We start from the raw sequence: 14,238 nt of genomic DNA on the forward strand, positions 1-14,238 counted from the left end.
TAGTATGCAAGGTCTCTTCATTCCCCTTGAGGAACACAACTGAAAACTCCTACAGTCCTGAAGTTTTAATATGGCCCAGAGCTTCTCTTCCTTTCAGAGATCTCAGAATGAAACATACCAAAAAAACTGTGTCCAGTTATCTTTGAAACATTATAACATAATCATTTAACTTAAAAACATTTTATGGCTTATCTTAAAAAAATACAGCATCAAAACTAATTTACAATGACTAAAAATGGAACATGGGCAGAGAAAAGAAGCAGCTTAGTTTACCACTTAAAGTTACTACTGACATCATACTGTGCCGAGAAAATCTTCTGCAAATTTAGTAGCCAAAATATCAGGACTCTTTATATTTGTCTCTCAAGATTTTAATTAATTATCACTTGCACTCGATTCAACCAAATTGTTGGAAATCTATTGAAGATGCAAGTTCAGATTCACTGGTGAAGGGCATGTAGCCTACTGGATATAAAAACCTCTCTAGATCCTATCCTACTTCTAGAGTTGTGACATCAATGATGACAGGTCATTCTCTAGCCTTTCATTTTTTTATATATATAATTGGTTCCCAAACGGTCTGTGTTTATTCATTAAGTTTTAAATTAAATATTAAACTTTACCCATTCATAACCACATGATGTTCTCATGAATGCGTGCTAAGTAACCATGTGGACATAATAGCACTAATTTGCACTCGCAGGGACTTCTGTTTGAGCAATCTTTACTGGCGGCGGTAGTGCCGACACAGCCAGAAACAATACTAAAATAGCTTTCATCGGGTCTATATCTATGCTGGGATCTGATAATTACAGCCCTCCACCCCCAGCAGGCTGATCACAGGTACTGCAATCATCAATGCATTCGGTATAGATCACCTGCAGTGGGGATCAAAGTTAATAAATAAATGGACCCCAGTTACAAGGTCTCCAGTATGAAATAAAAATGAAATTAAAAAGAAACATTTAAAAAGCTGGTGATAAAAGCTAGGTGCTCAAACCTTGTACCTTCATTATATATATATATATATATATATATATATATATATATATATATATATACACACATACACACATACATACATACATACACACACACACACACCCTATACTGCCCTCACCTGAATTGTTTGCACACATAATATTCATACTTGACAGTAAATACATTTAAATATAGTATTAAATGAAAGCCCTACCTCTGGGGTCCTAAAAGTTTATGTATTAGATTTGATGAAGGACGACTCTATCTTCTATATTGAGATCCATTTTTGTGAGGGGCGTGGCTGGCTGGACTCCGAGATGGCTGTGCAGTGATTCTGCTCCTCCAAGCCGCCCTGTTTTAAGCACTTAAAAGCAGAGTTTCACCTGACATTTTCCAGCTTTTTTGGCAGGATTGTGTGTGGGAATGCCGGGAGGTGTCCGCAAGTCCGCTAAAAAGAAAATTGTGCCGGACATTTTTCAGAAAAAAGCGACTCACCTTGAAGCTCCCGCTCTTTCCCCAATGGCGGCCCAAAGTCAGGACCTAGATGGAGATGCTGTGGCCTGCTCGAAGCGTGACATAGATGAGCTCAAGGACCTCGTCCTGTCTGTTAAGCGGGATTTGATGGCCCACATCAGAGACGAGATCCGCGATCTGAAGAAGGACATCACTGATATTGGCACGCGTACGGACCACCTGGAGAGGGCCCAATCTGCTATGCAGCGTGACAAGAGGGCAATGGAGGCTGACATAGACGCGCTGCGCCACGAGGTTCAGGACTTGCAGGAGGCTCATGAGGACTTGGAGAACAGGTCGCGCAGAGCTAATTTTAGGATTCGCGGCGTTCCTGAAGCCTACCAAGATGCCGAGGTTGTGTTAGGCATTATCCTCCAACAACTCCTACCGCACAAGTCTACCGACGAGGTCATCGTCGACCGGGCCCATAGAGCTTTGAGGCCTAGGCCTAGGCCCTCCGACAAGCCTCGTGATATCATTGTGAAGCTCCGGGATTATGCGGTCAAGGAAGAGGTCATGAAAGCGGCCAGAGGCACCAAGCTCTCGATTGACAACCTCGAGATTCAAATCTTCGCAGATTTGTCCCCGAGGACATTGATGCGGCGTAAGGCCCTGAAACCCCTCACGGACCACCTGCGGGCCCAGAGTATCACCTACCGTTGGCGGTTCCCCTTCGCCCTTCAAGCGGCAGCAGGTGACAAAAGTTACACCATTAAAGACCTGTCGGAGGCTGGTGAGCTCTTACATTATTTGGATCTGCAGCCCTTACCTGTGAGCCGGAAGAGAAGCCGCCAGGACCCGGGATCCCTTCCAGCGGGAGAATGGTTCGACGTTCCATCGACACCGAGGAGGCGCGATCAAGTCACCGCTTCCATGGACAGGTCACCGGATGACTAACTTTGGTTTTCGTATTTTTATTATTTTTTTACGTTTCTGCTCTCCGGTTGTCTTGCCATGCCGCTTGGGTTTCGTGTGCCGGGACTTCGTCGGTTTCTGCGGGGCCCCGCGACCGTTGGCGCCCTGGACTGCAAGGCGATCACCTCCTCGCGGCAGCGGCCCCACCATGCTGCGGTTTTCTGGTGTTGCTGTGCCTGGTTCGCCGGGCCTGGCTTTGCCTGTGTGCCGTGCTGACCCCACCGCAGGGGTTCAGTGGTTCCCCGTATAGACTCGTTCGGCTCTTTGTCCGCTCCGTTTCGCGTATTTTTCTTTTTTGCGTCGTTTATATTGTGTTTTCGCTATATCGGTACACCATCACACACGTTCTGTTATTTTGATTTATGATTTTATTTTTACACATAATGCCGCCTAGTTGGTCATTAAACTGGGCAATAGTTATGAAGCGTCTGGCTTATTTCCCCTGTTCCGCTGTGGCCACGGGCCATATAGTTTTAGGCACTGCCTAACTGCCCATGTCAGGTGACTCTACTCCCAGACGGGCTGGAGGTTCCATTTTGAGGTTCCTTTCCTTACACCCCCCTTGACCTGAGTTGGTCCACGCTCTGCCTGACGTACACTTATGTTTTTCACACCTCACCATATGCTTAGTCAGAGCAGCGCTCCACTGGTTTTATATGCTCCCTATGGTACCTTTTCAGGAGACCAGTGTCTCTGTGTTACATTTTTATGTTGGTTGTGCGCTGTGTATGTCTCTATGTCTTGTTTTTCCCTTTCCCTCCCTACCCTCTCTTTGCTCTGCTTTCTCTCTCTTTCTCTCTTCTTCTTCTTCTTTTCTAGGACGCGACTGGATGTGATCTCTCCACTCCTCTATAGCCTCCTCATGCGGTGCCTCGATGTCAGCTGCCATGGCTAGTACTCTTCGGGTTATATCTCAAAACGTCAACGGTTTGAATTCGCCCCAGAAGCGTAGAGCTGCGATGCGTTACTACCGTAAACTACACGGGGACATCTTGCTCCTTCAGGAAACTCACATGCGTAGTGCTCACTTACCTGCATACTGGGACAAGTCCTATGGTTCCCACTTTCACGCCGTGCATCCAAGTCAAAAGAAAAATGGAGTCAGTGTGTTTTTTCGCTCCTCTCTGGGATTTCAAATGCAGTCTGTCCACAGAGACAAGTGGGGCAGATACATCCTGATCCTGGGGCTCCTTCACAATAATCCTACAGCCATTCTGAATGTTTATGCCCCATCTACAGCAGCTGCTGACTTCTATTCACACATCACAGATCTCCTGTTGCCGTACCGCAAACACAATCTCATTGTTGGTGGGGACTTTAACACGCTCTGGGATGGCTATCTGGACAGGAAGAGCGACTCTCCTCTTTCCCATGCCCCGCCAAACTCTGGTCGCCTTAAGGACTTTGCCAAGACAGTGGCGCTGGTTGACGTTTGGAGATTGCTACATCCTAAAGCTCTTGATTATTCGTTTTTTTCCCACCCCCATCGGACATATTCGAGGATAGACTATATCTTTGTTGGCCAACACATGGCTCGTTCCCTTCATGAGGCGCGGATCCATCCTATCATTTGGTCTGATCATGGTGCGGTGGAGTGTGTTCTGCAGCTCACAGATTGTCACAGAGGCGCAAGACAGTGGCGGCTTGACGAGTTTTTGCTGACGGATCCGTCGGTGGTCTCGGAGATCTCTAAAGACTTGTCGGAGTTTTTCGGCTTTAATGAAACCCCGGGTGTTGATCCTCTTTTAGTCTGGCAGACGCATAAAGCCTATATCAGAGGCTCCTTTCTCAAACTTAAAGCACGGCGCCGCAAACTGCGGCAAGCTGAGGTTGAGTCCCTTACGTCTCAGTTGGAAGCCCTGGAAGCCCGGCACAAACAGCTGCTTGATAACTCGATACTGCATGATATAATACGGACAAGGGGGGAGCTGAACCTTCTGTTGAGCCAAGACGTTCTCTATTCCCTGAATCTTACCAAGCAAAAATTTTTTGACAAAGCGAACAAACCTGACGCCATGTTAGCTAGACGCCTGAGAGCTCAGCGGAAACTTCAGAACGTTTCCAGGATTATTGATTCCCATAAGAAATGTTGGGTGCACCCAAACGACATTGCTGATCAATTTGCCTCCTTTTATCAGGACTTATATGATGGCAACAAGGCTCCTCACAATCTCCGAGATCACCGTCCTCTGCACGGCTTCTTGGAGATCCATTTTTGTGGCTATTCACAAGCGCTTACCAGGTAACACTACCTCAGCCCTAAGCATCAACCTCACCGACTCTTTAACCGGTGGCATCTAACAGACTATAAAGCAAACCCTATGGTTCTAATTATTAAAGTAATAATCTGGTAGCTTTGTGACATTTTTTTCCAAGATGAGTTTTAAAATTAAAACACGTTAACGTTTTCAGCCTTCATCTTAAGCTCAGCAATAAATAAAATTCCAGAGCGCCTGCTAAGCTGAGATGCTGACGTTGCAGTCTCTCAGGATTTGATTTGGCTGCTATGTCTACACATACGTGTACAACATCAATTTAAACTACAAACTTTGGTTGTGGCATTCCCACAGGCTATGTTCTGAGCCCTGTATCTCTCTCTTTATTTTCTGTGGTATGGTTCTTATTCTTGTCCGGTTTTTCTCTCTTAGCTTTTATTGTGATCTTCACATACAGTTATAGCGCTCATTGACATCTGGAAGCAAACTTTTAAGTTATCTAAGAGGAGCCGTTACATCTGAGTATAAACTGCGGTCTTTCTGTAAAGTGACCCTGATTCTATTAATAACTTTGAAAACTCCTGCAGAGTCAACACCAAAATCCTGCAGGTCGTGGGAGCTTGACACGTATAATAGATAATTATGTATGATAGATAATTATGGATAATAAATGGAGGGGGCTTTGGCAAAATCTCACCGATTTTAATTTACATTATACAGAGCAGCAGTTTACAGTGGCTGGACCTCCATAAAAAACACAACTATCCCGGTCAACTCTCCCTTTATGGAATAGACCCCAAAGTATTAACATTTGAGAGCACACCACATGGGAACGTCCAAGATATTTCAGATGCACCAACACACAATCACCAGAAGCCGACGTGCAACTAAAAGCTTCCAATAGATAATCATCATAAACATTGCTATTTAAGTCTTAAAAAAAAAAAACTTACACCCCATATAATGACTTGATGCGAGAAACGAGAAAGACCCTATTTTCTATTTAATAAGGGATTATTTTTTTGCTTGAATGATATATATATATATATATATATCCCCACACACACACACCAATATTGGGATCTGCTTAATTTCCATAATGTAGGACGGGTATTTAACCATGTAAAATCAATAAAGTCCATGTTTTTTTACAACATATTTTCCCGAAACCCTTACCTGTGTACGTCATTTTCCCCCGAAGCAACGACCCCGAGGTTTGCAGCCGTTACTAACTTCTGGATTAAAACTTGCGGTGTAGAATTTTGCGGAGAAACGGTAATACTCGCTGAGCTTTCATTCATACCGGTCAGCTTTCCTAAAAGATCAACAGAAGAAATATAAATGATAAGATTCAGGGAGAGGCAGTGGAGACATTACCGGGACACCCTGCCGCTGTAAGTCTGGTTCACAAGGGCGATTGTCATTTATAAACCCAACACAAATGGACCTGTTTAATAACCCCGTACAGCTCTTTGGGGCACCATGTGGAGCAGATATGGATATTCCTTCTATGAGCCTGCAAACAGCCTTACTAAGTAACACAGTATCTGCTGCTATTTAAGCGTTGATTAAATAGTTGGCAGCCAATTGGCATTATTCTAAAATAGTTGATGTGCCATTGTTTCGGAATAGTTCTAGTAACATTAATTGTACCAGCAGACTGTTCTGTGAAAATAATTCTGTAACGAGGGAACAAATTATATTAAATAAATCCCTACTGGAACTGACTGGTCCTGCCATAAAAATGTAACCTATAGAATTAAACATTTTGGCTACATTTTTAATTAATTCTAATATTTATAGCTTTAGAGTTAAGTTCAAATCAGTCAGTTTTTCTTTTCTTTTTCTTTAAGTGTGCATATTTTAATTCCATATAGCCAAATTGGACCCAAAGTTAACTCAAGTTACACCAAAACTTAGGAAAGGATCTATCAACGAACCTGGTATATAAAAAAAAAAAAAAAAAAAAAGTAAATAAAAATAAATAAAATAAAAATGTGTTTAAAACGGCCTTGAATTAATTTAAAGTTGTTCTAAAAACAACTTGCATAACAACACGGTAATTGGGGCTGAAAATAATCGAAATATTCTAAAGGATATATGGCCTGCAAAGAGATTTAAATTTGATGTTTACATGAACTCCATATTATTTCTTAACATTTTGCGCGGCTTATTTTTTTTCTGCTGCCATTTTTAAAGCTATGTAGTAAAGCAGAGTAAAATTAGATATTACCCTAAATTGTAAGTGATGACAAGTTTGGGTATTAAAACGGCAATACACATATGATAAACCGACTGGTGCGACAGAGTACACAATTTTCCTGCATCAATCCTTTTTTCAGCAAAAAGATGGCTGTTAAAATAAAATAACATCGCCTACGGAATTTACTACCACATGGGGAAAAAATGCAGAGGTTTTACATTCACAATAAAGTATAAGCAGATCTTTCATAAAATCATATACACGCTCATAAAATCCTGTTTTCTGTGTTTTAAAATATATTAAATGTACACATAAAATGTAAAATTAAATGTATGTGTATATATGTGTATATATATATATATATATATATATATATATACATGGACATAAAATAATAAGCGTATTAAACATGGACTTTAAGAATACTTTCTTATGTTATGGATGCCACTAACGTTCATGGGTATCACTAACATAATCAAAAGAGAACTGGGTAGAAAAGAAAAATGGCGGCATGTAGAGAGCGATAGGTGGGGGTGTAGAGAGGAGGGATACAGAGATAAATGGAGGGGAGAGAAAACATAAGAGGTGAGAAAGGGAGGAATATGGGAGGTGAGAGGGACTTAAGAGGAGACACGTGTGTAGAATGATGGAAACGAGGTATTCACTGGTACAAACACACATACATACACATATACTTCAACTTAAGTCAACTTAAAAAAGATGTTTCCTTAACCCCTTAAGGACCAGGCTGTGTTTTACCTTTTGTACCATTGGGACCGAGGCTGTTTTAACACTTTTGCGGTGTTCGTGTTTAGATGTAATTTTCTCTTCACTCATTTAGTGAACCCACACAAATTATATGTTGTTTTTTTCAGCACAAGAAGGGCTTTCTTCAGATACCATTGTTTTAATCATATTATCTAATTTCCCATAAAAAAAATAATAAAATATGATGAAAAATGTAAAAAAAAAACACATTTTCTGACTTTTACCCCAAAAATCTTTTACTCATCCAAAAAAGCTAATGAAAAAACCTACTAAATATATTCTACTATTTGTCCTGAGTTTAGAAATACCCAATGTTTTTATGTTTTTTTGCTTTTTTCTGCACATTATGGAGCATTAAGTACAAGTAGCGTTTTGCTATTTCAAAACCATTTTTTCCAAATCTGGTAATTCTTCCCCCATGTGCCATTTCGGGTATCTTTGAAGCCGGCCAATGCAATTTACCCCATCAAATCATATATTTTTGAAAACTAGACACCCCAAGGTATTTCAAATGCTACAATTTTAACTCTTTCCATGCACTAATTCTACCATCAGCCTTTGTCAAACTTTGTGGTAGTAATTTATTTTGTGTTTTTTTATCGCTACAATTGCTCTTCAGGTATGGATTTACAGCTCCTGGTATACATCACTTTCAAACAACACCCCAATATGTGTTCAGCAACATCTCCCGAGTACAGTGATACCCCTCATGCATGGGTTTGTTGGGTTGTTTGGGAGGTAAAACACCACATTTAGGAAGTGCACATTTTTTAACTTGGAACTTTTACCTCTGGTCATTCTGCCCCCATGTCCTAATAGGACCATCTTTGAAGCCGGCTAATTCAATTTACCCCATCAAACCATATATTTTTGAAAACTAGACACCTCAAGGTATTTCAAATGCTAGTATTTTAACCCTTTCCATGCATGAGATTCTACCACCAGCCTTTGCCACACTTTGTGTTAGTATTTTTTTGGTATTTTTTTTTACACAAATTGTACTTTGGGTATACATTTATAGCTCCAGGTATACGTCACTATCAAACAACACCCTAATATGTGTTCAACAACATCTCTCGAGTACAGTGATACCACCCATGCATGGGTTTGACTGCTGTTTGGGGTTAAAAGGCCACATTTGGGAAGTGCGCTTTTTTCCCCCTATTTTGGTCAGTCTGTGCCTATGCCCTATCTTTGAGCCTGGCCACTACAATTTACCTCATAAAACCATATATTTTTGAAAACTAGACACCCCAAGGTACTTAAAATGGTAGTATTTAACCCTTTCCATGCATCAGATTCTACCACCAGCCTTTGCCACACTTTGTGGTAGTATTTTTTTTTGTATTTTTTTCACACAAATTGTACTTTGGGTATAAATTTATAGCTCTAGGTATACGTCACTATCAAACAACACCCTAATATGTGTTCAGGAACATCTCCCGAGTTCAGTCATACCCCACATGTATGGGTTTGTCTGGTGTTTGGGGTTAAAATGCCACATTTTGGAAGTGCGCTTTTTTTTCCCCCATTTCGGTCAGTCTGTGCCTATGCCCTATCTTTGAGCCCGGCCACTCCAATTTACCCCATCAAACCATTAGTTTTTTTTAAATTAGACACCCCTTGGGTATTTGAAATGCTTTTATTTAAATTTTTCCATGTCAGGATTTTTGGGAAGATACAGCGCTAATTTTAGCACTTGCTCATAACAATAAACTTTATTTTTTAATTTTATTTATTTTACTCTTTTTGGACTTTTTTTTTACATTTTGCTGGAACTGGATAGTTCCTCTAAAGCATAATAATTTTTAAATGTTACCATGTTTTTTTTAAGCTTTTTCTTTTTTTCCTTTTTTTTTAATATTTTTTTTATTTTTTTTTTTTATAATATTTTACTAATCACATAGTGATTAGAAAGCTGGGCTCCATTGACTTGTATGGTTGAATGCAGTACCTGTATTCAACCTGCAAGTGGAGCCAGAGTTCACTAGAGGGTCTGGAGACCGTCTAGCCAACTTTTAAAACTTTATTATTCTTTTTCCCGGGCCGCCGCCATCTTGCGGATGGCGAAGACAACGTGCAGCTGCGGCTGTGACCGCTCTCCGGAGCGGTCACAGCCCACCCAGAGGTAAGTGTTTGGTGTCGCTGGATGCCTCCTGATCGAGGCATTCCAGCGACACCATTGACGTTTAGGAGGTGATCGTTGATCGCCTCCTAAACGCTTTTAAAACGGGCGTCCGCCGCCATACAATGTATGGCGGCTGTTGACGCCCCGGGGAGGGGCCAGACATGGCCCATCATGCCGATCTCGGTGTTGCTGAATGCCTCGACATCGAGGCATTACAGCAACACCGTTTAAGCTTAGAAAGTGATCGTTGATCACTTTCTAAGCTTGTTTAAGTCCCATGACGTGTCAGGCACGTCATAGGTCGTTAAGTGACCGTTTTGCATGACGTGCCTGACCCGGCAATGGACGTTAAGGGGTTAATTGATATAAACCACCACCAAATGACATAAATGACAGATGGCGTTCGGTGGCAAATTCAGTGCCACATTTGAAATTGCCAGAATTTTAGGGGAGTGGTTAGGGGCGTGGCTCTGGGCAGGATTTACAGAGACATTTAAATGTGAGATTGTGCCTTATTAGCATAATGAGTACGGCATTTGGAATAGAGCGAAGTTACACAACGGAGCCTACACGCATTTTACACAACTTACATGGATGTGGGGCGAAAGAACATTGGGATGCACTCCTATGCAGCTAAAATCAGGGACATCAGGGGAGGAAAATGGGACAGAGGGATTTGTGTTCCAAAAAGGGAATGTCCCTCTTAAAAGTAGGGAGGTATGCAGATGTGATATCTTCAGATGTCTGCATTTGAATCTTAAAAGGGTCAAATAGGCCTCCAACATCAATAAAACATTTTTCTTCTTATCATGCACATTTTTTATATATATATATATTTTTAAAGTTAATATAACTGTAACCCATCCTGTTTTAGAAGCTTTTGCTACCCGATCCTTTTATTCTATAAAAAATATAAAATAAATAAAAAATTTAAAAAAAAAAAAAAAAAAAAACACTTTCCCAGGAAAAGGCTAACTGCACGGAAAAGCATCAACTGCTCAGCATCGCGCATACTGCGCCTTAATGGCATCAGCTTGTGGAACGACACACAACGGTTTAGATTGTTTAACCTCAATATCTGGACAAAAGCTTTAAAAGAAACAGGAAACGCAGAGATTCTATAGCGGCTTTTAAGCAGAGAGCGCAGAGCGACCCAACACTCCACAGAGCAGCGCGCGCTCATTTACGCTTTAAACCGTCTCCATTAAGCGCTATTGAAGGGCAAATGCTGAATAATCAAAAGCAACTATGTTTATGTTAAAAGCCCGTTTCCTTCGGCATGTAATTAAATGAAACGCTGGAGAGCTAGTACTTTTGTCAATCTTCTAGAAATGGAAAAGAAAGAAAAAAACAAAACCCCCAAAAAAACACACAGCACTCAAACGAGCGAATGCATTGCTTCATACTTAACCTTAACACTCTCGTCATTAATGGTTTGTCTAACTTGTTCTATGAAAGACAAGTTACTGCTCCATTGAAGTAAAATTAAAAAATCAACTATACAATGTTTTTCCGAAGAGAAGATTCATTATCGTCATCTAATGTATTGGCATAAAGCAAAGAAACATCCTATGAGAAAAGCCACGCGTTCAATCTGCCTCGCCACCCCCCCATTCCCATTTTAACTCGTGCTGCTTTATTGTTATAGGCAATTTGTACCACTCAGCATGACAGTGTAAACTGAATTAAGATTAATTTACATGCAAAAAAACACTTTGAAGAGTAGCGTGGTAAGCAAACGTATTGTCTCGATTGCTGAGATGGAAAGAACCCGAAGAAGAAGAAAAAAAAACTCAGGAGCTCTAATTAAGGAGCATCAAATATGATCGCTCGAGGTAGTTAAGGGCCAGGAAATGGTATATGTCCGACTAGTTCCAGAATTAGCATCTTGCTTACGTGGGATTTGTAAGTTGGATGCATAAATCATAATAAAAACCAAGCAAACGTTGTGGCTTTAACTTTCAAATCATGTTTTTCCCCTGAATGAAGCACGGTTACGGTGTAAAAGCGCACGTGAAGGCAGATTTTAAATCTACCTGTCCTCGGCCCCATTTATTGGCAGGCTTTTGGGGGTTAATTGGTGGAGTTTGCTAGTAATGTAAATCAGTAGCAAAGGTGGTGCTAGACTGATCAATGAGGGCGCTTATTATAGAGAATATGGTCATTGTCAGAAAGGGTCTGAAATTAAAAAAGAATATATCACTGAGCGTGATGGGTAAAAATGTAATACAATTATAGTAAAGAGGAGGTCCCCCCAAAAATATAAAAAAAAGATAGATATATATTTCTCTCCACGAGCATAAAATCCAGAGCTGTATTCAGTAATGTAGGTTAGTGTTGACAAAAACCTGTTTTTATCTCATTTTGTTCCTTTATCTGCGGAGGCTGTCATTGTTGTGAGCTGTGATAACTTATTTCAGCAGTGAAAGCTGTCCACCACACTGAGTGTTTTCTTTATGGCAATGCTAATGAAGTCTGTTACCCCATAACCTTCCATCAGGCAGAGAGTCCAACTAATGTTATGTCTTAGTCTGTCAATTCTAGCGCTGCGTAATTTGTTGGCGCTATATAAATAAAAGATGATGATAATAATTATAATAGAAAAGGGCATCTTAGAAGTGTAAAACTTGAATGAAACCAAACATGTTTCTAAAAGTTCTTGTGATCTTCTGAAACACAGAATATTCAAGGCTATAGATCTCAGAATGTTCAGCAGCTTGGTTAAGTTATACGGCTAAACATAAAACATTTTAGGAATAGTTGAAGATGGGGTTCTCTGCATATTTTATTGTTTGTATATTTTCTGCCCTCCACATCTTAATCAGAAAACAAAAAATAAAAGAAAAAAGGTTGGTGAAACGTAAAGCCGCTGAACGGACCTAATGCACAGAAACTCACCTTAGACAGAGAGGAGGCAAAGGGCCACACACTCACCTTGGCTTGCAGAAGAGCCGTGAAGCAGCTAGGTAGGCTATAGCCAGCAGTAAGGATAGCAAAACAAACGACAACAGGGTTTCAATTAGAAAATATGACAGGTAAAAGACCAACATTAGATGCGTAAGAGACCCATGGACACATAAAGAGGACATCAAACGCAAGCTGCAGTCTGCGCATGGGAGTCGTCAGGACGTACGGGCAGAGGGCACCAGACGCTGTGAAGTGAAGTGCTTTGCAACACCCGTCCCTAGGTAAATCAGTACCGCAAGTAAACAAAGGGCAATGCTCTGACCCACCTCTGGGTCAAGTGTAACTCATTTAACCCCTTCACCACCAGGAATTTTTTAGTAGCCTTTGTACCATAAGTTTTGTTTGTTTTTTTTGCCATATGTGCTACCAATGACCCAATTGAAGTTTGGCAACATCCCCCTATTACAGACGTGCTTTTTTTAATTTATTTTTTGCACTATCCAATATGGATAGGGATCCCTTTAGGTATCTCTTATACATCTTATGTATGTCAGTGATGTCACAATTACATCACTGAGGTCACTATTGTTCATTTTTATTTTATTTTATGTGCAATAAAAAAAAAAGAGCAACCAGGGCTCCTGACTTTTACTGATAATCACAATGCGCGCAATCAGCCAGCCAGAGCAATTGGCGATCACCCCTGTCCTCCAGTGACCTTCTGGTGGGTGTCACCAGTGACGTCTATTGGAAGTCCCCACAAATCGGGCATTCCTTATATAACGGCGCACCAACGCAAAAAAGTCAGGACATACTGGTACGTCCTTGGCACAGCTGTACCAATACAGCCATATGATTGTTAGGGGTTAAATGGTAAAAGGCTGAGCACATTGCATTGCACACTATTTACTGATTTTGGTCTGAAGTTTTGAAAGCGTCGATCAGTCAATAGAATCATCCAATCAACTGGTTCCCATGGCGATTTGGCCACTATCAACTTTTAGACCATATTTTATACATAAATCCCATAGAATTCAATTTCCCAAATGTGCTTTTTAGTTAGATTACATAATCAGAGACAGTCTGCCAAAATACATGGGACCCACAATAGTCAAATAATTTCCCATTAAAAGTAAATAAAAATTGCAAAAGGCAGTCACATGAAGGCTGTTTTATTAAAAACAAACAATTTGGGACAAAATCATAAAATCATGGTGTAAAATTAGGTAAAAATGGAAATTTTAAGAAATCAAGAAAGCCTTACCCTGCTCTTTCTTAAAATCATTTTCTGACATGGTCACTGGTAAGAGAAGTTCTCCAGGAGGTGGCTGGATTCCAACACTAAACTTGTCTTCTTTGGTGCTACAATGAAAATTAAACAATTATATGCATTATGTTGGAGGTTAACCTGCATACGCTTGAGGCACGCTCATATAGTAAACAAACTAAAATCATGGCATGTATAAAAACAACAAGAACCAACAAGAAAGCATCAAGTAGGCAAAGTTGCTCTGAGAGCCCTATGGTAACCAAGTGAAAAGAGTGATTGGGTAAGGGGCATATTCACTAAATGAGGATGTTATGGGGAAACTGAACAACGATATCCC

At 40.7% G+C, this 14,238-nt stretch overlaps 1 protein-coding gene across 2 annotated transcripts in view; it reads right to left on the bottom strand.

Moving 5' to 3' along the window:
* The window catches only part of AP3B1 (adaptor related protein complex 3 subunit beta 1), a 109,945-nt gene that overhangs the window by 6,272 nt on the left and 89,435 nt on the right, over positions 1 to 14,238 (bottom strand). For both annotated transcript variants that reach the window (XM_053447976.1, XM_053447975.1), the window contains exons 25-26: positions 13,896 to 13,993; positions 5,802 to 5,940 (exon numbers count right to left, since the gene is read on the bottom strand). In XM_053447976.1, the coding sequence (XP_053303951.1) occupies positions 5,802 to 5,940; positions 13,896 to 13,993 (237 nt within the window). The remainder of the gene's footprint in view (positions 1 to 5,801; positions 5,941 to 13,895; positions 13,994 to 14,238) is intronic.

This window comes from Spea bombifrons, chromosome 1 (assembly GCF_027358695.1).
Source record: "Spea bombifrons isolate aSpeBom1 chromosome 1, aSpeBom1.2.pri, whole genome shotgun sequence".
NCBI lineage: Eukaryota > Metazoa > Chordata > Amphibia > Anura > Pelobatidae > Spea > Spea bombifrons.